The 25791-nt window shown below is 37.1% G+C and overlaps 1 protein-coding gene across 3 annotated transcripts in view; it reads left to right on the forward strand.

Moving 5' to 3' along the window:
- Positions 1 to 25062, forward strand: part of STIM2 (stromal interaction molecule 2) — a 63848-nt gene extending 38786 nt beyond the window's left edge. Inside the window, exons 3-13 of one of the 3 annotated variants that reach the window (XM_068188831.1) lie at positions 7605 to 7719; positions 14619 to 14730; positions 15389 to 15504; positions 16638 to 16815; positions 17718 to 17895; positions 18466 to 18633; positions 18833 to 18933; positions 19186 to 19424; positions 22778 to 22979; positions 23253 to 23401; positions 23793 to 25062. In XM_068188831.1, the coding sequence (XP_068044932.1) occupies positions 7605 to 7719; positions 14619 to 14730; positions 15389 to 15504; positions 16638 to 16815; positions 17718 to 17895; positions 18466 to 18633; positions 18833 to 18933; positions 19186 to 19424; positions 22778 to 22979; positions 23253 to 23401; positions 23793 to 23830 (1596 nt within the window). In that variant the 3' untranslated portion in view covers positions 23831 to 25062. The remainder of the gene's footprint in view (positions 1 to 7604; positions 7720 to 14618; positions 14731 to 15388; positions 15505 to 16637; positions 16816 to 17717; positions 17896 to 18465; positions 18634 to 18832; positions 18934 to 19185; positions 19425 to 22777; positions 22980 to 23252; positions 23402 to 23792) is intronic. The other 2 variants (XM_068188830.1, XM_068188832.1) reach the window with 2 other exon arrangements.
- The last annotated feature ends 729 nt before the right edge of the window (positions 25063 to 25791 follow it).

Raw genomic sequence — 25791 nt, forward strand, 5'->3', positions numbered from 1 at the left:
GCCTTGTTTCTGCTAGTTCATTTTTAATTATTGAAGAAATATTTAATAACCCACTCCCTGCAAAGTAGCACTTTTCTACGTATAATTTCCACACAAATCAGTGATGAATATGTATTTGCATAGAGTGCTTTCTTCTAGGACATTAAATGCAAACCTGAAATTAATGAGAAATGCAGTTTAATTGCAAGTTCAGCTAGTAACCTCTGTTTTTCTTGTAGTGCTTTTACTAAATCTTTACCATTATCTTACAAGATCTACATTTATACAACATAGTTACATAGTTACCTGGTTACAGTAGGTCTGAATATATACTAAATATGTCCTATTTATATTTCAGAACCAGATTTTTTTTTGTTCTGTCACAGTAGGTGTATTGCTGCTTATTCTGATTAAGAATGAGGACTGATAATTAAAAAACCCACTTTATTAGAAGTAAAGCTTACATGAAATACAGGGATTTTACTTAACAGCAGGGAATGGATTTTCTGTTTTATGCTGCATGGTTTTTACTTGCAAGACTCCTGGAGAGCAGCATATTGAGTATGTGGATTAGATGCTCATTAGCTTTTTACCTGTCAGGAAGAATGTGACAAAGTAGAATAACTTTCTGCTGTTTTACCAGCACTACAACAGTGTTGCAAGGGTATATTTACACCAAGGAAGGAAGTTCTTGTAAATAAGTTATTTTGAGACAGGAAGGTAAAAAGAAATAAAGATGTTGAACTATTTATTTTAACTATTTTAGTTTGCTAATCCAGTTAACTCCCAACGTAATTCCAGACATTTCATCTGCATGCAGTTTATTTTTCCTAATGTTTTCATGCCCTGTTTTAGGTTGTAGCTTGTTTTTCCCCTGTAAAATGAAGGACACATAAAACCCTTCTCCAAAGAAGGAAATTTTCTAGGATATTAGAAAATTTGAATGAAGATATTTCTTATTTCCTCAAAAACTGTCTGATACTGGAAGACCTTTGGACATACTTTGTATGGACTGGAAAGAAACTTATATTTGACTTTGATAAAGTTGATGTGAGAAAACCTCATCTAAATTTTTAGCATGGGATTTAATAGTTAGCAAAACATGAGGGATTTTATTGAAGTCTTCTGTGGAAGTTAGAGGGGTTCTAGTCTGAGCATGGAGTTGTTACTTTTTACTTATTATTTGTTGTGGTACAGCAGAGAAAAGGAAAAAGGAAGAAGAACCCTCTATACTTATTATGAAGGCAGGCTAATAAGAATTCCTATCAAACTTAGCTGCTGATATTATTACTTTATATGTAATATAAAGTAATAAATATACTTTATACTTGATATGCTTTATATGTAAGGATTGTGATTGTTTAAGCTGGTTTCAAGAGGTAGGCTTTAAATGGGTAACTGAAAGGGAGAACGTGGTATTACTAACTGAGGTTTTAGTCATGTGTTGTGGGAGGCTGTCTGCCTCAGGAAGCATCTGTTGCACCATGGGAACGTGTTTTGTTTTAATGATGAGACACAAGCAGTAAAACAGACTTATCATATGTTCACTATTTACATAGGTTTTTCCTGTTTCCAAAGAACTTCCCTAAGCAGGTCCTACATAAAGTAATTTCCTCCAGGAATCTCTCTGCAGTGTTAGAAGAAGTTGATATTTTTGAAGTGTTAGTATCTTACTGTGTGTTTAATGTCTCACCAAGGTAAAGGCACAAATGTACAGTTTTGGGTGGGATCTCTGGATAGATCACTTCATATTTTGCTTAAGTTTTTTTAAGGAGGTAACTGGAAATTGTCACTTTATAGAAAAACTGCAAACTGAACAAACCCCATAGAAAACCACCAACACCCTGCCCCATACCCTTCCCCCCCAAAAAAAAAAAAATAAAAAAAAAGACAAAAAGGTACAGTAAAGAGAAGAAGAGGCTGCAGCACTGAAAGCATCAGAGAATAGCTTTTAGCAGGATGGTCAAAGAAGTTGGAACCTCGGAGATGATATGCCGAAGTGGCTGCCTCATAAATGTTGTCTGGAGGCAAGAATCAAATAGAACCTAACTTTCGTGGTCTAAACCAGGGAAGATGATTCTCTACTATACAGTGATTAAAGCAGGAAAAGTTGCTAGCATGGTCTGGAATGATAATACTGTTATAGCACTTTGACTGTAATAAGTTTGACAAGGATAGGCTTAATTTTGTTCTCTGGAAATATACTCTCAGCAGAATGTTAAATGTCCTTTCAAGTTCCCTTAGTATTTTGGTTTTGTCATTGATGTAATAAAAGTCCTTAAACTGGAGTTTGTATTTCTGTAAGCAACTTAATATTTTGGTGTCAGCTGTTTAGACAAAATTCTGCATGTGGAAAAATATGTGCTGGAGTGGTTCAGAAACTGAAGACATTATAACTGTATCTTCATGACACTGGGATGGCTCCTGAGTGCGTTTTGCATCTCACTGTGCAAGACATTCTGTTACAAACACTGATCTTTCAGACAAGGATTTTGAGCTTCCTAAGCAGTGCAGCAAACCCTTGCCCCCTGAGCTACTGGGTTACTTTGAATTCCTTAATTTGTTGTGACTATTTAGTAGGGGTATTTTTTTGAATTAATTGTCTTTAATTCAACTGCTAATGTATTTGTCCCCAGGCAGAGTATGTTTTAGTCTTCTGTAGTTTTGTAAGCCGCTCTGAACGTGTCTAGACAATTTGTTTTTGTAGAGCAGGATAAGGAGCCAGGTCTTGTGTGAAAACATTGATGGTGTTAGTTGACAGCTGTGCCTGTGCAAAGAAGCCCTATAGAGAGGCAGCACGTGTTATTGTGGGTACAGTTGCACAGAAACTGTTCCAACGTGGTTTGGACTAGACCTACCTCACGCCTTGCCTCCTTGGATGTGCTCAAGCTAATATGTGGCTGTCTACACCTCTTTATTTAGTCCCGCTACAATGAAGTGATCCCTTGGAAATTCTATCTTGGCTTTGCAGAGATTGCAGAGTTTACTTTGCAGTACGTGGCTACAGTTTTGTTTTGAGCTGCAGTAACTTTTTTGGATAGAATGTGTAGGTTATTTAAGAGATACTTGATAACACTTTCCTGGCTGTGTCCTACATTGTTCTAGTCATGTTTTATTATTAATATTATTTAATATGTTATTTTACTTTATAGCATCTTTAGAAGCCATTTCTGTAAAGTAGGCAGTCATACCTGAATCATAGTATGTTGCCTTTTAAAAGCACATCAGCCATCATAATTTAGTCAGTACGTGTGACATTGCAATAGCTGCAACAAATCCTGTAGCAAATGGATGTGAGGAAATGTACTAAAAGGCTCAAGTTGTAACTTTTGCTGGTTTTCTCTTTGAAGGAATAAACCTGAAGGAAATAACACTATTTGAGGAATAGATGCTCAAGGGTGAGAGTAATACCTGGCCAGGAGATGTTATTAATTGCTCTTAAAGTAAACGTGTCAGTTAGGGGGTCTATTTTAAGTTGATGAAACTGAAAATTATAAACTTGAGCCTTCACCCAGAACAAAACATAAACATCATGAGAGTGGTTCCTGCTGCTGTTAGTGAGTGTGGTTAATTTTACTTTTCCAGTGGCATTCTTGAAAGTATGCAATTGCTTGTTTGCCCTGCAAGCGTGTCTTGCAGCACTGATATTTGATTTTTTTTCTTTCTTGTTTTCCTTTTTTTTCTTTTTGTTTTCTTTTTTTGGCTGTTATAGTACTTTTGGGATCAAAACTCTAGTTTCAAGTCTAGGTGGGGTGTTTTTTTAATTCTGTACTTGTTTTTGAAGTAAGTGGTTTGACAAATGATTATTTTTGTTTCATACAGAGTTTTTAGGTAACTTATCTTCTGCTTTCTTGGTTTCAACTTTGTAGTCTTAAAAGGACTTCTCCTTCCTGAGTAATTATGTTGGCTAAGATAATACTTAAATGTGTTTTTCTTAGAGCTTATTCTTTTAACCTCCCTATTTAGAGTTATTTTTCTAACCTTTTCTTTGGGTACTTAATGACCAGGGCAACTGAAGAGAGATTAGCTGCCATGACAAGGAACAGAAAAATCCTCTTTTTAACTGGAGTTGTTCTGTTTTTGTCTTTCTTCAATTTAGGTCCCAGTTCTTTTTCTTAAGGAAGCACTTCCGTATTAGGCCACTTTCGAAACAAAGATCTTTTCCACAGAAGAAAGATGTTTGATGTTGTTATATACCTCTTCGTTAGTGAGTGCACCTACTCTTTGAAACATGGTGACCTCTTTCCAGATACGTGCGCTGTAACTTTAGTGTTGTGACACCTTGTGGTGTCAGAGAACCTTTTTGAGGAAGTCATCGTGGTCATTTTCTCAGGATCTGCGAGCAGTACGGGTAGGACAGAAGAGAAGAGGGGCTTTTCACTTGGAAGAAGTTCTCACAGATGTACTGTCTCTGCCCCTGAGCAGTAACTGTGCTGGTTACTAACTGCAAGCTGCTTTCCAGTTTGTGTTGACGCTCCCTTTTACAAGAGGGACGTAGTCGAATGCTCCAGTGGGGGTCTCGGGATGAGCCCGGTGCGCTCAGCCCTTCCTTCTCCCGGGAAATCCCGGGCAGCGGCCTCGGATCCGCGCTTCCCGTGCGGCTGCTGGCGGCGCCCTCTGCGGGCGGCGCGCCGGAACTGCAGGAGGAGCCGCTGGCCGGGAGCCGCGCTGCGTCCCGGGGCTGACTCGGGACGCGTTCCTGCTCGGGTTAGCATGGGAGGTGTAACACCTTGAGACTTGCTGTTTGCACTTGGCATCTTCCTTCTCTTCTTCTAAAAGCTGAGTAGTACTGTTAGCAGCAGCTCAAATTTTTCTTGACAGCACCTGTAACTGAACAAAAGTTCTCATCCTTCGATATTTTACAACCTTTACTGACAACTATCAGTAAAGGTAGCAAGTTTGTACAAAAAAAAGTGATCTGAGTCCTAGCTGAGAAGACTCAAAATTGGCCCCAGCCTTTATATACAACATATTCTCTCCCTCTTCGGCAACTTGATCACCCTACGGCACTTGTTTTGAAAAAAAATGTCCATGCCTGACATTTGGAGTTTCCAAGGATGATGCATCATCAGTCACTAGAAAGCTGAAGAGTGAGCATTAGCATTTACCTTAACCCCCATATGAAAAGAGATAATCATTACAGAGAGGGACATAAAACACATGCTTTTGCTGTATTTTTAGTATGTTTTTTGCAAGTTCCTGAAAGATATTCTGGGGATGTCAGTTGACAGCAGATACTTGCAGTCTGAAGGGAAAAGGTAAGGTGGGAAAGCATCAGTTCTTTCCTGCTGTTCCATCTCTAAGACTGTACTGTAATCTGGAAAGGTTTAGGGACATTAGTGGATAGGAACATCCACATGAGTGGATAATTTTGTTGGTTTTCTTATTGTTTAGTTCCTGCTCTTCAGTTTAGCCTTTAATAAGCATTGAGTGGGAATGAATAAGACAACCCATCTTTCATTGCACATTGCATGACAATTGTAGAATTTGGCAGCTTCACGGTAGCATTGCCAATATGGGAAGTATTCAGAATTCCCACTTGGATGATGGAATGTGCAACAGATATTTTTTACATTTGCATACAGTTACAGCATACAGTCCTGTGCTTATTAAACCTTTTTACTGTTCTTGATCCATTGTTTTTCAGATGTTCTGTAATTGCCTTTGCCTCAACAGGCTGCTATTTTCAGTTCTCATATATTTCTTAAGTTTCTCATATATTTCTCATGTGTGTGCGTGTATATATTTATATATCTCAATTTATGCCATTCTTATATACACGGGGAAGACAATTAAAAATGCTTATGCAGTTTGTATGGGCTAAATGGAACTATTCTAGGAATCAAAAGGCTTTGCAAAACTAATGTCTGACAATCAGAAAAAGTTTTGAAGTAATAGATACATCCAGTCAGTGTTTCAATACTATGGCTCTGGGGTTTGTTTATGGAGGGCAATTTGTATGTTGTCCCGAGTCCATCAGTTAGGGGAGAAACTTGAATCCATTCATAGTTTGAGATTCCCTCACATTCTAGTAAAAATATTTTAGTTAGGGACAGTTGGTAAGTGTTAGTTTTTGCTTGCCTATTTCTGCTATTGTATACCGTTTCTTTTTATTAAGAGTTAATATCCTTGTTTAATGTTGGCTACTTTTCAGTGTCTCCTGCAGTTTCTGAAGGGTATAATCTCTAGATCTGTTAGAAATGGAGCCTTTGTTATAAATGGAGCCTTTGTGGGATGCTCTGCACTTGAATTGTTACCTGGACTGAATTTTAAGAATTAAGTTCTTCTGCTGTGCATCACTAGCTTGGCTTTCTTCCTCACCTCTCTTGAATGGTGACGACATATGATCAGCCATATAAAAAGCTGTTTTTTGACTTAGCTGTCATGACTATCTGTAGCTGGTTTTATTTGAGCACTTTATCCTTCACAAACTGAAGAAAGCAAGCTGTCTGCTGTGGAAGCTTACTTGGTTTTCTGGTACTGTTAGTACCAGATACTAGTTTTCTGACACTAATCCTAAGGTCTTCACCTGAAGACACTGTTCATACAATGCTGATACTTATGAAGGATTTCCACTCTTAATGGGAAGTCATTTGCCAACCAGTATTCTAACTTTTCTAGGCCTTTATGAAATAAAAAAAAATAGAGGGAATTTTACAGTTCCATGGCTTTTCTTGGGTATGTATTTGGAGAACTGTTTGTAGCAACTTGTGGAATACTGATACAACACTGCCATCATATAATTGTATCATAGAATCATGCAGTGGTTTGGGTTGGAAGAGACCTTAAAGATCATTTGATTCCAACCTCCCTGTTGTAGGCAGGGACATCTTGCACTAGATCAGATTGCTCAGAGCCCAATCCAACCTGGCCTTGAATGCTGCCAGGGACAGGACATTTACAGCTTCTCTGCACAACATGTGCCAGTGCCTCACCACCCACTCTGTATGTCATGATTGCATGATCTTCCTTTTTATAATGTTTGCTAAAAGGCTTCCTATTAATTACTGAAAATGAAGAAGATTTATGTAATTCTGCTGTACTTGGAGTGTAACCACTGAGGAATGATTAGCAAGCAGAAAATTGGCCCTCAGATGACTTCTGTTTTTTAATTTGATGAATAGAAGTCAAATTTTTGTTGTCTAATCAAAAGACTTTAATACTACTTAGTAAACAGCTTACACTCATCCTTCAGGCAGTTGCATTTAACTGGTATGGCAGGATTCAGGCATTACTCATCCAAAAATTACTGGCACACTTTCAAATCTCGCATGGCCTCATTTTCAAGGAGGGGAAGTTGGTTAAATGTCATGAGAATAGAGAAGTGTGCAGTGTAACTGTGGTATGTTCCTGTAATCACTGTAAATCTGAGGCATACTAATAATGTTGAACTCAGTGCAGTGGCAGCTGCATTGTCAGTTTTTCTAGGATTTAATAATTGTGAAAAACAAATTTTGTAAGAGTGTTTAACTTACCTTCCTGAGTCTTTGATGTGGAAAACTCAGATCAATTCTCTGCTGCTTGTATGGGGAAGACATGGGAAAGACTCTACCTGATTTCTGTGTAGTTTCTGTTCAGAAATTATTATTTAGGCATTTAAGATGATGTTTTCCCCTTTTCTTCAGTTTCTAAGGGAAGATATGCAATACAAGGATGCCTCAAATAAACATAGTCACCTGCACAGAGAAGACAAGCATATCACCATTGAAGATCTGTGGAAACGCTGGAAAACGTCTGAAGGTAGGTAAAGAAGTATAGCTGAAAACGATGGTGGCTATTGACATAATTATAATTCAACAATTCTTCCACCAAGTATAGAGTAATGAATGAATGACTTCTTGAAGCATCTTCATGAATCTATTTTGACACTGTTATTTATAGGCACACATAAATCTGACTAAGAACTCATTTAGAGCAGCTACAGGTAATTTCCTCTTTATCTGTTTTGTTTATTGTGGGTAAAATAAGATAGCTTACATAAGGTTCTAATTTATCAAGGTGACTGGTACCAGTACCAGTGCTGAATTCCAGATTAGCATGTTTTTAATTTAATAAACCCTAAGGGTTTCTCTCAAGCTATTTTTTTAAGTATAGTATTAAGTGTAAAATTCAATGCACTTTCACTTTGATTTAAATTTTATTTGAGCTACAAAGATCTATAATTTTTAGTCCAAAAAATTTTTGAAAATCTTCTTTAACTTGAGATACAGTACAATGTACTGGCAACCCAACACCACCAGCCCTCCCTCACTTTGATTTAAATGAAATAAGTAAGTTGATCCAACTATTCCAAGTATCAAAGGACAGCATTTAATCAGTACAGTGTTCATTGCCAAATACATCCCAGGATATAGTGATTAAAAAAGAGATCTGGAATGTTGGAATAGGAGAAAAATACCTAACTTCCTCAGCACCTTCCCCACCCCAGCCCTCATTCCGAAGGTGTTGTGCTGGTTCTGGCCAGGATTAATTTTCAGCAGCAGTCAGGAGGGGGCATGGCTACAGCCAGGCTGTCATCCTACACCCCCACGTCACTGCTGGGAGCCTGGGAACCGGAGTGTCTCTCTCTGCCGGGGAGAAGAGGTTCATTCTGGTCGAGAAACATGGGGAACAGACCCATCTGGTATTTGTTTATTGTCAGGGGCTTTCCATGTGAGTAGTTTATTTTTCTTACACCTTTTGTTATTGTATTGTTGCTATTATTGTTCATTTTCTTATCTCATTGCTGTTTCCAGTAAATTGTTCCTATCTCAATTTGTGATCTTTACCCTATGTGCCTCTAATTGGAGGGGAAGAGGAAACTGCACATATGTTTGTAAAGGACTGCTAAACTTGAGAATACCATTCCTAAACCATGACATGTTCTAGTGGTGAGCATAGAGAGATCTAAAACTTAGTATGGGTCAAACAACTGAAAGTAAGAACAGGAGGGGAATGAAACCAGGAATATGGCATTGGTTCATTCTGCTAATGCAGGAAGTCACTTAAGTGTACTCTGAGGTAATGCATGAAGTGTTTGGAATGTAGTAAATATCTGTTTTAACCAGTAACTTTTGGCCTTATCTCTTCAAATATTCCTTAAATACTTACTTGCTGAAGATCCTGTTCCCTGAAAGTATTGCAACAAAATCATCAGAAAAAATTATCTCCTCAAAACTGTAGGTCTAAGTCATGAGTAACTGTTCAAAAATTTAAGCTATAGTGATTCTAGAAGTACAGTTTGTCTGTTGTGTATATATTCCAGTTTTCTTGAATGTAGTGAGTGAGTAAGACTCAAAAGACTCGGAGAGGAATGTCTCATCTCATTGTGTCTGCTTGTAGTGGCTTTATTTGTGTATCCTGCTGAGAGAGCTAAAATTGCACCAGAGGGAGACCTTTAGAATGAGACTCCTGAGCAGTGTTAACAGTGGTCTGCTGACTGTTAGAAAGCATGAAGCCCCTCAGAAGATGAACTACTTTAAATTGATTTTAGGTAGTATAGAAAATGTTGCCATTCCTTTCTAGATGTTTTAGGAATTTTTGATTTATTTGGTTTTTATGTGCCACTAGTTTATAGTAATTTGACAACATTAAACAAGAGGATGGAAGGTAGTGTAAATTATAGTATCAGTAATTTGAGACTTCTAAACAATCTGTTAAGGTTTTGTGTGAGAATTGCAAACTGTAGTGCTCTTGACAGTATATACAGAAACATCTTCAGGATCTACTGCTGTGTAGTTTATGCTGAGTAGAATTTGCTTATTCTTTGCCATAAAGCTTGCTTTATATGAATGTTTGTGTTAAATACTTGTCAAATAGCTTAAAGGTGCTCTTCGTTTAACATATTGGTGGTACAAAATAGATAAGGTGTGAAGGAAGACAGCAAAAAAAATGCCATTGCTGTTTGATGTCTCCTTTTAGGGTTAAGGAAAGTAGAGGTTGCTTTTAAATAATTGATTAAGAAGGATTTTACACACTGAATGTAACACTGAGGATCGGCTGCATTCAAAGCTCTAAAAATTGCCTAATAAAAGAGGGGGCTTCAGAATATTGCTTTTTAATATTTCTGGCACTGGGCAGGTTTTTGATGTCCCTGCCTGGTGCAGAATCCTTAAGGCATAGTCTAGGCTGGTGCAAATTAATGGAAGTTCAAGGCTGTTACAGGTTTTACCTGCATGGCAGGAGTCATATTGTAGCTTGAATCAGCATCTAGCCTATTGTTGCTATGTTGCCACTCAGTTTAAAGGACTCCTTTGGTACAAAACAAGACTGTAATTTAATTTAGTTTAGTTAGAATTTGCTTTTTGTGGCCTTTGAATTTTTTTAAATCTCATAATCTAATTCTACAGAGTGCTCTCTTTAGAGGAGTGATTCTATGAACTATCATAGCTGCTTAAAATGTAGAAAACACTTCTCTCTGAAAGTCTTCTGACTTCTGTTACTGTGTGTTACTGTTCTTTAAATGTAAATTCCAGTATATGCTTGTTGTATGGTATTCTTTGACTGTCTCCTCTTCTAACTAAGCAGTATTTATACATGTGCTACAGAGTCTTTCAGATATTCACAATTAACAAACTTAGTAGCTACTGTTAGGTTAATATCAAAGGTGCATCTTCAATGTGTTTTTCTGCAAGGGCCTTAAAGAGGTAGTAGTTTTGAGTGTGGAAAAGGGGACAGATGAACATGTGGTTTGATAACAGAATACCAGTCTTTGTACAATTATCTTTGGAAGTTCTCTCACTCAATGGCACCTGCCTTCTCTTTTTGCCCCTGCAGTCAGCTGTAGTCATGGGAATTTGCTGTCTGAAGAGCAGGGTGTAGGTGTTTAGTCTCAGTAGCAAGGGGGCTGTAAAATCAGTCCAGAGCCTTCAGCTGGGTGGTTCTCTGACCTGTCTCAGTGAGTAGGGCTGGATGCTGCATTCTTAGTGATGTAGCATTGTCCCTTGGGACTTGATTTTGTAGCCAAGTAAAAACTGTTGAAGTCAAACGTGGAGTTCATGAATGCTTGGCTGTTGTCAGACTAATTTGAATCCTGTCAAACCTTAAAAAAGAAAAAGTAGCCTTTTTTGTTTTTTACCATTATGGCATATTTGAGCTTTAATGTATAGTATCTCCTATAGACTGTCCTTAATACAAAAAACTTTCTCCTTGTCTTCTATGTGTACCTTTTTTTCCCTCCTTTAATTCTCTTTCCCTCTTTGTGGAAAACAGGAGGTGAACTAAAGTCTGGTACGTTATCTATTAGGGCAAAAAGATACAAAAATGGGTCTATATTTGCATGTGTGATCACCTGTTGTATTCTGATGTACTACTGCACAAGTGTTCTTGCAGCAACTGGGACTAAACTGCATACCACAAACATGTTGTGATTGCCTTGCTCTCTAATAATTTGCTGTCTCAGGTTTTAAATATCTGGAGGTTGGAAATGAATGCAAGCAGGGCTTGGCTAAGGATGAGTTACATAATTCTGCTTACTGCTGATGGTCCTAAAAACTAAGTTTTGAATCCTTTTGTGTGATATGATAAATTTAGCATGATAAATTTAACACAAAAAACTGGTAAATAGACTGATCTTCTAAATACTGTGGGTTAACAGTGAGAAACTTTCATACAGGGCCAGTTTAAAGCTACTTTTGCTGTCTTCACCTTCAGGTATGTTGGTAGAACAGTTGAAAAGAAGCAGGAAGAAAACCCCAAAACTCAAACTTGTGGTCTGAATAAAATGGCTGATGGAGGTCTAGAGACTGAGTACTGCTCTGGGGTGTGAGCACTGCCTTCTATACCTGCCTGCCCAAAGCATATTGCTGACATCCTCTCTCTGAAGGTATCTCTTTATAAAAAGAGGTGTAAGAGAGAAGGATGGTATGATTACTCTGTAATGCTATATGCATTTAACTTACAGTAGTTGTGGCTTGCTACTCTGTTGTCTGAAGTAGTGCTTTCTTTTTTGGTGATTAAACTAAGGAAAAATTACAACCTCAGCTAATTAGTGTGAGTTGGCACAATCTAATTGGCAGTGCTGATGAAGATGAATTTCAGCTGTCCTGCTTGCCCTTCAGTACACCTGGTGTATATCACACTTGCCTTGTGTCCTGTTTCAGTGGACTACAACTGCTTCTTGTGGAGAAAGGCCAGTTTGCTTTTCAGTACTTTGTGCTGCTGTAGAACAGATATGTATGTCATGACTGGAGACAAGTCAAATAATACTACTTACCAACATATGGCATATGGAAGATACCAACAAAAAGGAACAGTCTGAGTGTTTTCACTGATTGCTAGAATAGGAAAGGAAGAACACTGTAGTTTAGAGTCTGAGTCCACCTGCAAAACTTGGGGATTTGGGGGCACTGGCACTGGACTTCTGTGAGTGAAGAATTTGTTTACATAATAAACCTAAATTTCTTGCAAAATATGTATGTAAAAAGAGATTCAGAACTTGACATCCCAGAATAAGAGATGACAGTATATATTCATAGCTTAAATGGTTAGTGATCAGTTAAAAGGACACAACATAAATAAAGAAGTAATTGATATTGTTTTTTAATTAATGAGTAACAGTATAAGAGTACAGAAAGTGCAAGTTTCTAGTTTAGGATAGACTGTGGTTGCTTCTTTTTGCCGTTTCTGTACTAATGGAGGTACCTGATATAGTGGTAGACAATGAATAATAAAGTGCTTTTTCCAGAATATAACTGATTTTTTTGGGAAAATTTCATTGATAATCTATGAAGAAAACATCACATCAATCTAAGCAGTGCAACAGATGTGATTTGCTCTATGGTAAACCACTTAAATGTGTAGCTCATTTATTTCAGGATATGTTTAATATTACCACTGGATTATAGAAACCTATAAATTTATGTAAAATTTGGCAGAATGTCTATAAAATTCTTTCAGTAGTAGAAGTGAAAAGTCTCAATGGTATTTTTAATCCTTCCCCCCAACTTATAAACTCAGTGAATTGTGTGGCTTCTGAAATTGTGTATTCTCTACTGTCAGTGGTAGTCTGCAGTGGCTATTTTAGATGTTTTTTTCCTCATGTCATAACAAAACAATGCTTTTACTTTGGATCAGTCTATGAATATATTTCTAGAATGCAGTTAAGGTGAAATTTTTCTGGATGATTTTACCACTCTTTTGAGACTTGTAATGACCAGTCAAATTACTTTGAATGATTTGTAAATCTGATTGCTTATTATTCACAAAACAGTTAAGAATCTTTGCAATGGGAAAACTACCTGTTTATAAATAAACCCCAGATATTTTGCATAAAATCTTAGAGTAATATGACAAAACTGAGTCTGTGTCAAATCGATACCTGACTGTAGCTTACAAGGAGAGAAAGAAATGGGACACCGTACTGGGAAGGTTGTGTAGCCACTCATATGGATAGATAGCAAGAGGTTTGTACTGAGTTTGTTTCTTGAAGCTGTGAGTCTGTGAAAAGTGTTCTATCTCCACCTTTCGGGAATGATAATCTTAAAATGTTTAAGCTTATTTTGCAGCTGTGCTAGTGTAGACAAGAGACCTAAAAGTCCTTATTTCAGTTACAGTGTGAACTGAAATATGAATTTGAACTCATAAAAATTACCATTGCCTGCAGCTTTACCTGTCAAGCTTTCAGCAGTGCTTTCTAAAGGATTATTGTCAAAAAGTCACCACTGAGAATGTGTCCTAGTGATAATCTCTGCCCAGCACTGCCACATGCAAGTAGTTCTAGATAGAGAAGTGTTCAAAAAAACCCCTAGTTTTTCATGTGAATACAAGTCTGTCCAGAAGGAAGCTGTCCCTGTTTCTTTCATATGCAGACAGACTTTTGCAGACTCATAAATGGAGTGAACAATTTCCCTTCAATTTTGTCAGTATGAAGCTGTAAACTGCAGCAGCTGCTCTGTAAGGGACAAAAATGTGGTGTTTTATTTTTTTTTTTGTAATATCTGTGGGAAGTATTTTCTTAGCATATCTGTGTCTGTGAATGTTTATGTAGAGTGTTGCTGTTATTAAGGAAAATTGTTAATTACTCCCTACATATTTTAAGCAATTTTTCTTAGAGTATTTTTGCATGTTATTCCATTTTTCTTGGGCATGTTTGAGAGAGATTTAATAGTTTTCCTGTTACATTTCTTTTGTCTTTTGGTGTTTTCTGTCAGTCTCCTCTCTCCTTCTCTTGTCAGCTCCCATTTTAGTGGTTAGTAGGCATAAAGGTGTAAGAAAATTTTTGTCAAAACAAGCTCTTAAGGCATCATCCTAGGAAAGATCTTGGTACGTTGCCTCAAATGGTTATAGCACCAGCTGATGTGTTTAGTTCTGCAAGGGTAGCAAGGACAAAGGGGTTGAGGCTGGAATTGGTTTAAGTAGATGAAAGTCACAAGATGCTCTCCTGGTTTAAACGAAAATGTAAGACTAAATTGTTATGTGAACGCTTTAGTAAAGAAATGCTTCTGTTGGTTCCATGCTTGTTTATTTATAGTTTGCCTAAGCTTTCACAAGGAAGCATGTAATGGAAAAGGCAAAATGCCAGAAACACCATGGTAATGGTGATTTTTCTGGAATTATATTTGGCTAAACTCTCTTGGCTATTGTAACCTGCTTTTCTTCTGCTTGTCTTCTAAGCTGTTGATTTTTACTAAAAACCTAAGGTAATGGAATTTTTCTTTCAGTTCATAACTGGACTCAAGAGGATACTCTTCAGTGGCTCTCAGATTTTGTTGAATTGCCCCAATATGAAAAGAATTTTAGAGACAGCAATGTCAATGGAACAACACTTCCCAGGTGAATATATCTTCTGGATTAGTTTCAAATAATTCCCTGTAAGTTGCTGCATTAGTCTATATGGTAGGACCAACTATGTAAACCTAAAGTCTAACAAGATACGGTCAAATGCAAGAAAAGAGAAGTGTCCTTGCAGTTTTGAAAAGGTGGCTGCATTTTTATTTTCTGCCAGAATATTTAAAAATACAACTTTCCTAAAAGTTTTATTTCTTTCTGTGGACCTTGTCAAAGGTCATATAATTCTGTGCGGTAGCAAACTTCCTTTTGAACATCTTCTGATCTGTTGTATGGGTATATACAACAATGTAACTGTAAAATACCTTTCCTGGAGCATAAATACCACACCTGAGTATTGCGTATACTTAGGAGTTGGTGTCACAAGTCTGTAAATATACCTTTACTATGCTAAATGGATTTATTTAATGATTTTTTTTCCCCAGAAAGAATAGTTTAATTATTATATTTTCTTCTCTTGTCACATGCTGATATGCATTTATATAGCATTACTGCTGTATTGTATTTTTCACTCTTTAATTGCATGGCTGTAATCTGTATAAATGTGGGAAATGCTATTGATGTCTTTTTTTTTTTTTTTTTGTGTAGACTGATTTTGAATATAGCTTATGGAATAGGTAACATTTTGTCTTGTCATTAACAGGATAGCAGTAAATGAACATGCTTTCATGATCTCTCACTTGAAAATAATTGACCGGAGTCATAGACAGAAGCTTCAGCTCAAAGCCTTGGATGTTGTTTTATTTGGACCTCTCACCCGTTAGTAACTTTTTGGAATTCTTTTCTTATCTCTTGATTGTAGGAATTCAACAGAGCATATTTTCCACGACACTTGATACTGTAGATAGGCCAGCTTATCTATTTTGTGGATGTGCTGATGGATTGCTTGGCATGCGTTGTGGAACTCTACAATGAATTAAAAAAGGTTATTTAGGTGCTGTGAGCGGAACAAAGGTTCACTTCTGTGTGTAAGATCATGTAGAAATTTTAGTATAACGCCACTTGACAGATGGATGTTGGCTTTTGTGTCACAAGAAGTGTCCTCTAAATATTTTTGACTGTTTAAATTACATTTATAGCTAAGGTTACATTCACTTCTCAATTAGCTTGGACAGTGCAGCTGGGATGCTGAAATGACAGGGGATCTTTTTCTTCCCCAAGAAGAAAAGAGGAGATGGTGGTGAAAATCCAACACCTGTGTCTTTTGCGTATACTTGAGTTTAAGTGCATTTAAACTTAATACAGGAGTTCCACATCTGACCCATTTTACCATATGCAGCCATGTCCATACCACATCACCAGTGCTCTGCATGCTTGCTTGTACACAGAAACTGTCTTTACAGAGGTGCAAATGACTATAAAAGTTGTACTAACAAAGATGTGTTATGTGAATCTTGGATGTGATAATTTGACAATACAATCTTTACTTTTTAAAAGTGCTGCTGTTACCATTTTAAAATGTACTTTATTTTTTCTGAGTGCATTTTTATCTCAGTATTAGCATATTTAAGAGGATGCAGACTGGGGAAAACTTGCTCAAATTTAATTACACCTCCTACTGGCCTGATGCAGTGCAATTGTGGAACTCTATTTTAACTCCAAATAAAGATGCAAAGTATGTACTGTAAAGGTGTTTAGTAAGCTTTTCTCAGTCTAATGAATGTTTTAGTATAGATTAAGAAAATTGTATTACAGGAGAGCTGCTTATCTTGTATGGAAAATGCTATGGAATACATTTGAAAGGTAGTTGTTGGAGGTAGTTTAAGGTAAATGAGCTAGAATTCTGTTTAGCATCAGTTCTGTCACCTTTTGGACTGGAGAGAGGGGGGGAAGGCCTTAGTCTGTTGTCTGTATCAATGAACTAGATAATGATGGTGTTGTTCTCTGCACAGGTCCCCCTCACAACTGGATGAAGGATTTTATATTAACAGTTTCTATAGTTATTGGTTTTGGAGGCTGCTGGTTTGCATATACACAGAACAGAACCTCGAGAGAACATATCACAAAAATGATGAAGGACTTAGAAAGTCTCCAAACAGCAGAGCAAAGTCTTCTTGACTTACAGGAAAGGTATAAAACCTAAAAGAAAAAAAAAAAAAAAGTTGTCCTTTTGTTTTGAGGTTAAACACAAATGCGGATCCTTTACAATCTTGTTTTTTGCATTAACTGCTTTTGGATTTTGTTCATCTTCCCTTTGCATGGAAATTGTGATTTCAGTGGTGCTGATTTCTTGGGTAGAGATTGCTCCTGGATATTTTAGCAGGCAATACAAACTTGTCGATGAAGGTAGAGAATAGAGGCTCAGTCTTTTTTCCTACAGATTTACAAGTATGTATTGTTGTTTTCTTATAATTACAGTTTATTTTAAATTGTTACATACATGGGAATGAGAACACTTTCTCTTTTTAAGCTTTTAAGATTGAAACAAACCTGAACTGATTAGTTTCTATTGCATATATAGCAATATGAAAGTTGATAGTCTGCGGTGCACCTGTAACACAGTTGTCTATAGAGAATTGTATTTTGATACTACACTTCTAATGGTAGTTCACGTAAAAGTTTGGATATTTTGCCTGGCACGAATATCATGTTGTGTGATGTAATTGCTGCTGATTCATGAAGCTTGCAAAGTCTTTATTGTCACAGAGTGGTTGAGGTTGGAAGAGACTTCTGGAGTTCATCTTGTCCAGCCCCTCCTGCTCAAGCAGGATCATCTGGAACAGGTTGCCTAAGACCATGTGCAGGTGGCTTCTGAATATGTCCAAGGATGGAGACTCTACCACCTCTCTGGGCAACCTGTGCCAGTGTTCAGTCACTCTCATGGTGAAAGTGTTTCCTTATGTTCAGAGGGAACCTCATGTGCTTTGGTTTGTGCCCATGGCCCTGTTGCTGGATGCATTTTGTTATCCTGAGGACTGCAACTTTTAACAAATATGCTGTGTATTTTCTCATATTTTTGTGCAATTGTGAAGGCTTGAGAAGGCACAAGAAGAGAATAGAAACGTTGCTGTTGAAAAGCAAAATCTGGAGCGCAAAATGATGGATGAGATCAATGATGCAAAACGTGAAGCTCATCGCCTCAGGGAACTGAGAGAGGGAGCTGAATGTGAGCTCAGCAGGCTCAAATATGCAGAGGAAGAGTTAGTACAGGTATCTGCTAGCTGTTTATAAATTTAGTGTTGACTTTAAATCAGTCCCTATTAGATCCTCAGTAGTGTTTAAAGCAGCATTCCCCAAGTGCTAGATTTGAATGGAAAAATTCTGAGTAATTAATGATTGTCTGTCAATCATGCCATTATCTAGTAAAATAATCCTGAAACTATTAAAAGCTGTAAACTTTGTATGTTAGCTTATCATAATATTTTGGGATTCACTGAACAAAATATATACAAAGGCTTTTTTTATCATGTTCTTAGAAGAGAGAGAGTAGCTTTGTTTCATCTGAACAGCAATAAATTTGGATTTATTGTACTAAAAAATTATCATCTTACAAAAATATTTAAACTTCTAATTAGGAACTATATAGCATTGGAAAAAGTATGGAAGGTCATATGCTAGATTTCAGAGCTGCCAAATCTGCATACCTGACAACAATCGGTACACACCAAAACTCTGTCAAGCTTTGGTATGTTGCTGTGGGGTATAAAGGGGCTTATAATTCACCTGTTAGTTCTAATGATACTTTTGGTGACACTGTAATTTCTTCTTCTTGATTACTAGGTTCGTATGGCTTTAAAAAAGGCTGAGAAGGAGTTTGAGTTGAGAAGTAATTGGTCTGTTCCTGAAGCTTTGCAGAAGTGGCTACAGTTAACACATGAGGTTGAAGTACAATATTACAATATCAAAAGACAGCATGCAGAAATGCAATTAGCAATTGCTAAAGATGAGGTAATAAATTATTCTTCAGCTACTTAAAAATTTTTCTGATCTGCTACTAGAGATACGAAATAGTAAACACAAAGCAGATAAACATTTGTGCTTTTTTCTTCTCTGAATTGTTGTTTGCTACCTGTCAATATCGCTAATGTTTTGTCATCTGTTAAGTATGTTACTAGTTTTATGCATTTCACTTTACTTTGCTTTTTAGGCAGAAAAGATAAAAAAGAAGAGAAGCACTGTATTTGGAACATTACATGTTGCACACAGCTCCTCCCTGGATGAAGTGGACCATAAAATTCTTGAAGCAAAGTAAGAGGGTTACTGGGACAGGATGCATATTCTTTTGTGATTATTTGCTCCCGGATCAGAGCTCCCGGAGAGTTATGAAACTGAGTGTCTTTTGCACTTAAGTGGTTTTGCACTTTAGAAAAAGAATTTAAAAAGTACTAAAATGGGAATATTTCAACAGCTGTAATGGACCTTCTGGTATGCTGGAATGAATGTGTTGCTTTGCTTTATCAATAAGAGCAGTTTATAATTTTAATATGTGCCTTTCTTCAGGAAAGCACTCTCTGAGTTGACGACGTGTTTGCGAGAGCGTCTATATCGATGGCAACAGATTGAGAAGATTTGCGGGTTTCAAATCGCACACAATTCTGGGCTACCAAGCTTGACCTCCTCTCTCTACTCTGATCACAGCTGGGTAGTTATGCCTCGAGTTTCCATTCCTCCCTACCCAATTGCAGGGGGAGTTGATGACTTAGATGAAGACACTCCTCCAATAGTTTCACAGTTTCATGGTAAGTGATGAGCTCTGTAAAAAGAAAGGGGAAAAGTTGTGGGACATGGGATTTTCAAGTCAGATGGGAGAAGAGTACTGAAATCAAACAGGATTAGATCAAAGTCAAAAAGACCAAAATTCTATGTAGGATTTCAGATACTAGCTCCAGTGGGACTTAAATGGAAAATTGGGTTTTGCACTGAAGATAACATGAAGAAAAAGCCTCTATTTAGTTTTATGGGAGAGTGGGGAAAATTCAGTTAAGGTTTTGAAAGTGGTTGTCAACCTTGGATTGCTACTTAAACAAAAGTTTGTAACGAATAATGCTGAGTTTCTGATAGCTCACTTATTCTTTCAGATGGAAGGGATGAAGTTAGTCCAGAGTTCCTTGAGCTATGAGAAAGATCACATCCTTTGGGAGGCCGCATGCTACGTAGCCGTGTGCACATTCTTTAGTGGTTGGAGCAAAATCCTGTTGTTGCTCAAGGGAAGCTTTCAGGCAGAATGTTTGTGTTTGGATATAGTGGGTTCGTTGAGTGTCCGTCAGAGAGGCTGAGTTCTGGAGGGAGAGAAATCCAGCTTTGGTTAAGCTATGATCAGAAGATATACACTGGGGATTCAGACCACCCTTGTATCATGAGTCATTGTGTCAGAGCAAGAGCCTGCTTTGTGGAGCTTGTGATTAACTGGACTCTAGAGGCAAATTGAAAAGATGAACTCCCATGCAGCTCTTCAAACAAGATGTTTTAAGCTGAGGAATGAGTAGGAAGGAAAACTGTCATGTGGGTACATTTTTCTTCCAGGGCTGGGATTCTCAGAAGAAATTCAAACTGTATTTTAAAATAGCATAAGGTCACCACTTTGCTGCCTTCACTTAGTGTGCCTTGGGCACTTGTTTTTCTTCGTAATGTCCCAAGTTTTTTTTCTGCAGACCACATTGAAAAGTTCATTAATCCTCTTGCAACTTACCACAAGTTCTGATCACTTTTAAGGAATGATGTTTCTCTAGTAGCCTTCAGTGCAAATACTTTGATTTAAACCCTAGAAACAAATTTATTGGAGACCCAATAAAATAGGGATACCTAGAGTTAAGCTTCCAGCTTGTATATGGAGAAGCCTGTGGTCTGATTTCAAAATGAAGAGCTCCATTTATTGTCATGATTTTCCAGATGGTCTACAATGACAACACTTGGATATGTGTAAAAAACTTCAGACTTGTGGGTTTTTTTAGTCACTCTTCTCATTTAGCTCTTGCTTAGAAGTGAAGCCAGAGAATAAAGTGCAGTTGATTCAAAGGAACTACAATTAGAAAAGGACTGTACTGTTTGTGAGAACATACTTAGCTGAAATTTTACTGAATGAGGAAATCATGCTAAATGATCTGTTGTTGAAACTAGTGTTGAGGAGTCAAATTATTGTAGGCTTAGTTCAGTAAGTACTGAATTATTCCCATCCTTTAGACAAAAATAACAAATGCACGCGAGGAGGGACAGAAGCATAATGGCTTGTCTTGGTCATGAGGCTTCAGGCAAAATGCATTGTGCAGGAGGTCCCCTAAGAAAGGGGCTATTTCCATCGCTGGATCTAAAGTGGACTGGGCTATTGCCTTGCCCCAGCATCCTTTGGACTCATAAGATGGACAAAATTTGAAGTCTGTTGGACAGGCTTGTTTGTGCCAGAGCAATTGTGTTGATAGGCTTATATGGTATCAAGTAATAGAGCTGTTTGATCAATCTCAAGCTGAAGAACAAAAATGGAATGAGAAATAGTGTCTAAAACTGGAAAAAAGTCCTTACAGCAGGGTAGTGATAGTGAAAATTCTATTTTTCCATTGACTCATTAGGATACAGCTGGTTCTTTGATTTAGTGAGTTTCATTTGCACTGGAAAATTCTACATGTTCAATTGTCATGGCTGAATTCTTTATATGCCTGTGCATATACACCTACAAAGAATCAAAATGCATGTTACTTCTCTGGAAATTCACTGATGGTGCAATCTCTTTTTTTCTTTTTTTTTTTTATAAGTAAGTAGGATGGTATCTGATTTACCTGGACCTGTAGCACAAATTTCTTGAAGAGATTCTTATTCTCTTATCTCAGTTCACATTTTCTCTTTGAGGATTTTTTTTTTTTGTAATGACATAAGATGATTTTCAAGCTCCCAACATGCTTTTAAAGTCAGTAGGGAATTCCTCAGAAATAATATTAGAAGTTTGAGTTACATGTCAGCTCTCATGTTGAGAATTGCAAACCTTTCTTTCCTGCTCAGGAGTGTAAATAAATCTATGTATTGGCAAAGGTGCAGTTGCTTACTGTTTAGTGAAGGTTATGATTCCTTGTACTAAGAGAGTGGACAACTTGTCCTTTTCTGAGATTCCAGGAAGGGAAACTGACTTATGTGATAATAAACTGGCATTACAGAAAATAAAATTTATTTTGTCAGGCTAGACATCCTTGTCTACAAAAATAATTGAAGGGATTTTTAGCATGTTGTGTTTATTAAACAATTTTGAACACCAGTAAGGGTTTGGTGTACCTTACATAAGCAGTGATGCATTCCATTGGACAATTTGAGGATGGGTGTGAAACATCCTGAGACTTGCAACAGCTAGCCTGAAAAGTTGTGAGTAGATTTTCTTCTGTATGAGTATTGCTGCCTAATAATCTTTTGAAGGAGGAATTGGATTAGGATTTGAGTTTATCACTTTCTGTTGGGTACTTTGCTGATGAAATCTTGTGTGGCTGTCTCCACCCATTCTTAGTATTTTTACTTCCAGAAATTCATAGTTAGCCTGGCAAGAGACAATGTTATCTAAAAGAAAGTTCTTGATCTTAAAATGAGGTTGAATTACGTATTTTCTGTCATGTTGCATAAATGAAATTGATCTTCTCTATCTAGCCTATTTTTCAAGTAGTGCAGTGTATATCAGGTGGCTGTTTGGTTAGTCATACCTGCATTGCAAAACTTTTACATTTTCTTCTAACCTTCAAATCACCACATGAAATACGGGACATTGTGTAACATACTAATTTCAGCACTGCTATTTTTACTTTATGAAGGGTTGGGAGTTTCAGTAGAATCTTTCTTTTTGTTCTCAAGACAGCATAGTGAGCCAGAGCTATGGCACACTTGGTCAGGGTAGTATTTAGCAGGCACAAAATCTCTGCAGTTGCATCTTGATTAGCTGCTTCATCTAACCATAGAATGTATGAGGTGTGCCAGTCTTTATTCCTCTGAAACTGTCAAGCAATGTCAAAGTTGTTTAAAGTCACTGTCACTGAAGCAGATATCTGCTACTTAGTCTTCAGAGTAGATACTGTTAACATCAATGTCACTTGGAGGGTTTTGGTTTGCTTTTTCTCTGCCTCAGGGTCCATTGTAAAACCTCCCAGCACACTGGCAAGAAGCAGTAGCTTGTGTAGATCAAGACGCAGTGTTGTGCCATCATCTCCACAGTCTCAGCACGCTTTGCACTCCCCTGACCCTGACATCCTTTCTGTGTCGAGTTGCCCAGCTCTCTATCGAACTGAAGAGGAGGAGGAAGCCATTTACTTCTCTGCTGATAAACAATGGTACGGAGATTAGCAAGCAGCACTTGGAACTCTTGATAGGATTATTGAGACTAACAGTTTAGAATTAGAGGTTAAACCAAGCCAAAAGTTAAAGTAATCTATAGGATAATATAAATTAATATAGTCTACATGGAGCAGAGAGTTCTTGTCTGGTATGTCTATGTAAATAGCTAGCTTGTCATATACAGTTAAGTAATGTTACAATCCAGGGTGCACTGAACTAACCCTGATTCTCCATTACAATATGTTACTGGCTTTTACATCTGAAACTAGGATCAAAAGCAATGTCAGCTACTGGGCGAAGAGGAGATGGATGGTAACACAATTCTTACAGCATGTTGAGCGTGTACCTACTCTTGTTACATGGCCTCATAGGAAAAGGTTAAATTCCTTTTGGAAGGAGCAAATGAGCTTGTTGAAAGGTAGGGACACTTGTCCTGAAGAACCTTTTTGTATATGATAGGCTTAAATCTCCTTCTTTCATTTCATAACTTTTCTGACTTCACGTGCCAGAAAGATAGACTGTGTTCTTTGAAGTGAGATACAAATGACTGATTCTGGGCAGATGCTGCTGCCCACAAAAGCAAGATTGCACAAACTAATTCCCTTAAGTTTAGATAATAAAATGATGTAATGCAAGTTGTAACTTAAAATGTTTAACTTAATTTTTTTCTTTTATTTAATTAACTACTAAGGAAAAGTGTGGGTGGTGCTTTTAGACTAATGTTATTGATTCTAAATTAATTTCCTTTTTAACTGTATTAAGGAAATTGTAGTTTCATTATATTTTCTCTTCTCTCTGCTCTGACTCAGGGAAGTACAGGAAACAGGTTCGGAATGTGACTCCCTAAATTCATCCATTGGAAGAAAACAGTCTCCTCCAGCAAGTCTCGAGATGTACCAGACAATTTCTCCTCAGAAAGTATCACCAGAAGAATTCTCACTTGAGGAATCATCTACGGGAGACTCCTCTTCTCTAACTGCAGATGTTTCTAGGGGCTCTCCTGACTGTGTAGGCATGGCAGAAACTAAGAGCATGATCTTTAGTCCTGCAAGCAAAGTTTATAATGGAATCCTGGAGAAGTCTTGCAGCATGAACCAGCTTTCAACTGGGATCCCAGTCCCAAAGCCTCGTCACACCTCATCTTCTTCGACCGGCAGTGATAGTAAACCCAGCCATGAAGCTGCTTCTGTCCCCAGGATAAGCAGCATCCCACAGGACCTCTGCCAGAATGGTGAAAAAAATAAAAAGCCATCAAAAATAAAAAACCTCTTTAAGAAGAAGTGTAAGTGAGGTGGGCAGAAGAAAACCTATAGTAATATTATAAGAACTCTATTTTTTAAATCTTTAGGAATGTAGTTCCATTTGAGCATTCCAGACTGGATGCCCTAATGGAATACTCTGTAGGTCACCTATATTTAATGACTGTACTGTCAACGGTTGTGCCAGCTGTCAATGAGAAATCATTAAAACGTTCAGACAGTTTACATTAATTTCTGCCTATTTATTTCTTTATTTTTTTTAGGTTGTCTTTTTCAGCTTTTTTTTTTTTTTTTTAATTTGATTTGTTGGGCTTTTTTAAGTTTATTCATAAACCATTTTTAAGCCACTTTGGACTCCTAAGCTTTAATGGACTAGTAAGCCTTCCTGGGCTTGCCAAAGTTTCTTGTTTACTGGAGCATCTTCCTATCTTTCCATAGAAATAGGACATTTATCTACTGGACTTTAACAAAAATAAAAGAAGTAGAACTAAATGAATTGCACTACTGTTTTACAGACTGGAACAGTCTCTGCAAGTGAAACTGAAAGCCTTGTATTTGACTGAGAAGATGAATCTTTTCACTTTTAGATCTTTTGGGGTTTTTAAGTAGAATTTAGCATTTCTAATTGACTTGATTTCTGGAAATGGAAATGTCATGCTTTTATTATGGGAAGCTTTGTTAGATGCATTTATTATTAGAATGGTTCAAGTCCTGCTGTAAAGATCATTTTTTTCCCAGGACTTTCACTGTGATTTTAATTCACTGCAGACTGTATGAGAAACAAACAAACAAAAAACAAAGAAAAAAAGAAAAAAGTAAATTACCAAGAGAACAGGCTCTTGAATCTTTATGCAAGATGGTTGTGAAACTTGACTGAAGACTGAAAAAATTCACCTCTCAAAATGAGGAGGGGGAATAGTAGCTTTTGTTTACAGATTGGTAGACAATGGACATTTGGGTGAAAGTTTGTACTGTGGTAAAGATAATAAATTGGAAACATTATTGTGCTTGGGAATGTTCCAATTCTAACTGATGCTTGTTTCAGACATGTTTCAGAGGTCCTGTTAATTGGAAGCTGTTGTAGGCTACATTGCTTATGCTTACTGCTGTGTATAAGTTATTATATTTTTTGAATTAGCTATTATTGTCTTAATGTCCTCCTTTTGTAAGATTTCATACACTTTATTTTTGTATAGTTTGAAGATTTAGCTGTTCAGAGATGTCTGAAGTAAATGGTATAATTTTATAATGCATACTGTTATACTAACTCATAATTTTAGATATAAAGAGAGATATAAAGGTGAGATGACATGCTTCAGATAAAAGCAATTTTTGTGAAGCTATTTTAGGGAGAGATGAAATTACTGTGGGGTAACAAGGAAGCCTTCTTAGGGTAGCAGTAGCTAGGTGTTCAAAAACATATTTTTTTTAAACAGTTGGAGATCAGAAATGTACAGCTTAAGCAACAGTGCCTTTTATTCAGTTTGAAAATATTAATACTGAGCAGGAATTTCTTCTGAGGTACATTCCAAAGAAATATCTCCTGCTC

Source organism: Anomalospiza imberbis, chromosome 4 (genome assembly GCF_031753505.1).
Source record: "Anomalospiza imberbis isolate Cuckoo-Finch-1a 21T00152 chromosome 4, ASM3175350v1, whole genome shotgun sequence".
NCBI classification, from domain to species: Eukaryota; Metazoa; Chordata; class Aves; order Passeriformes; family Viduidae; genus Anomalospiza; species Anomalospiza imberbis.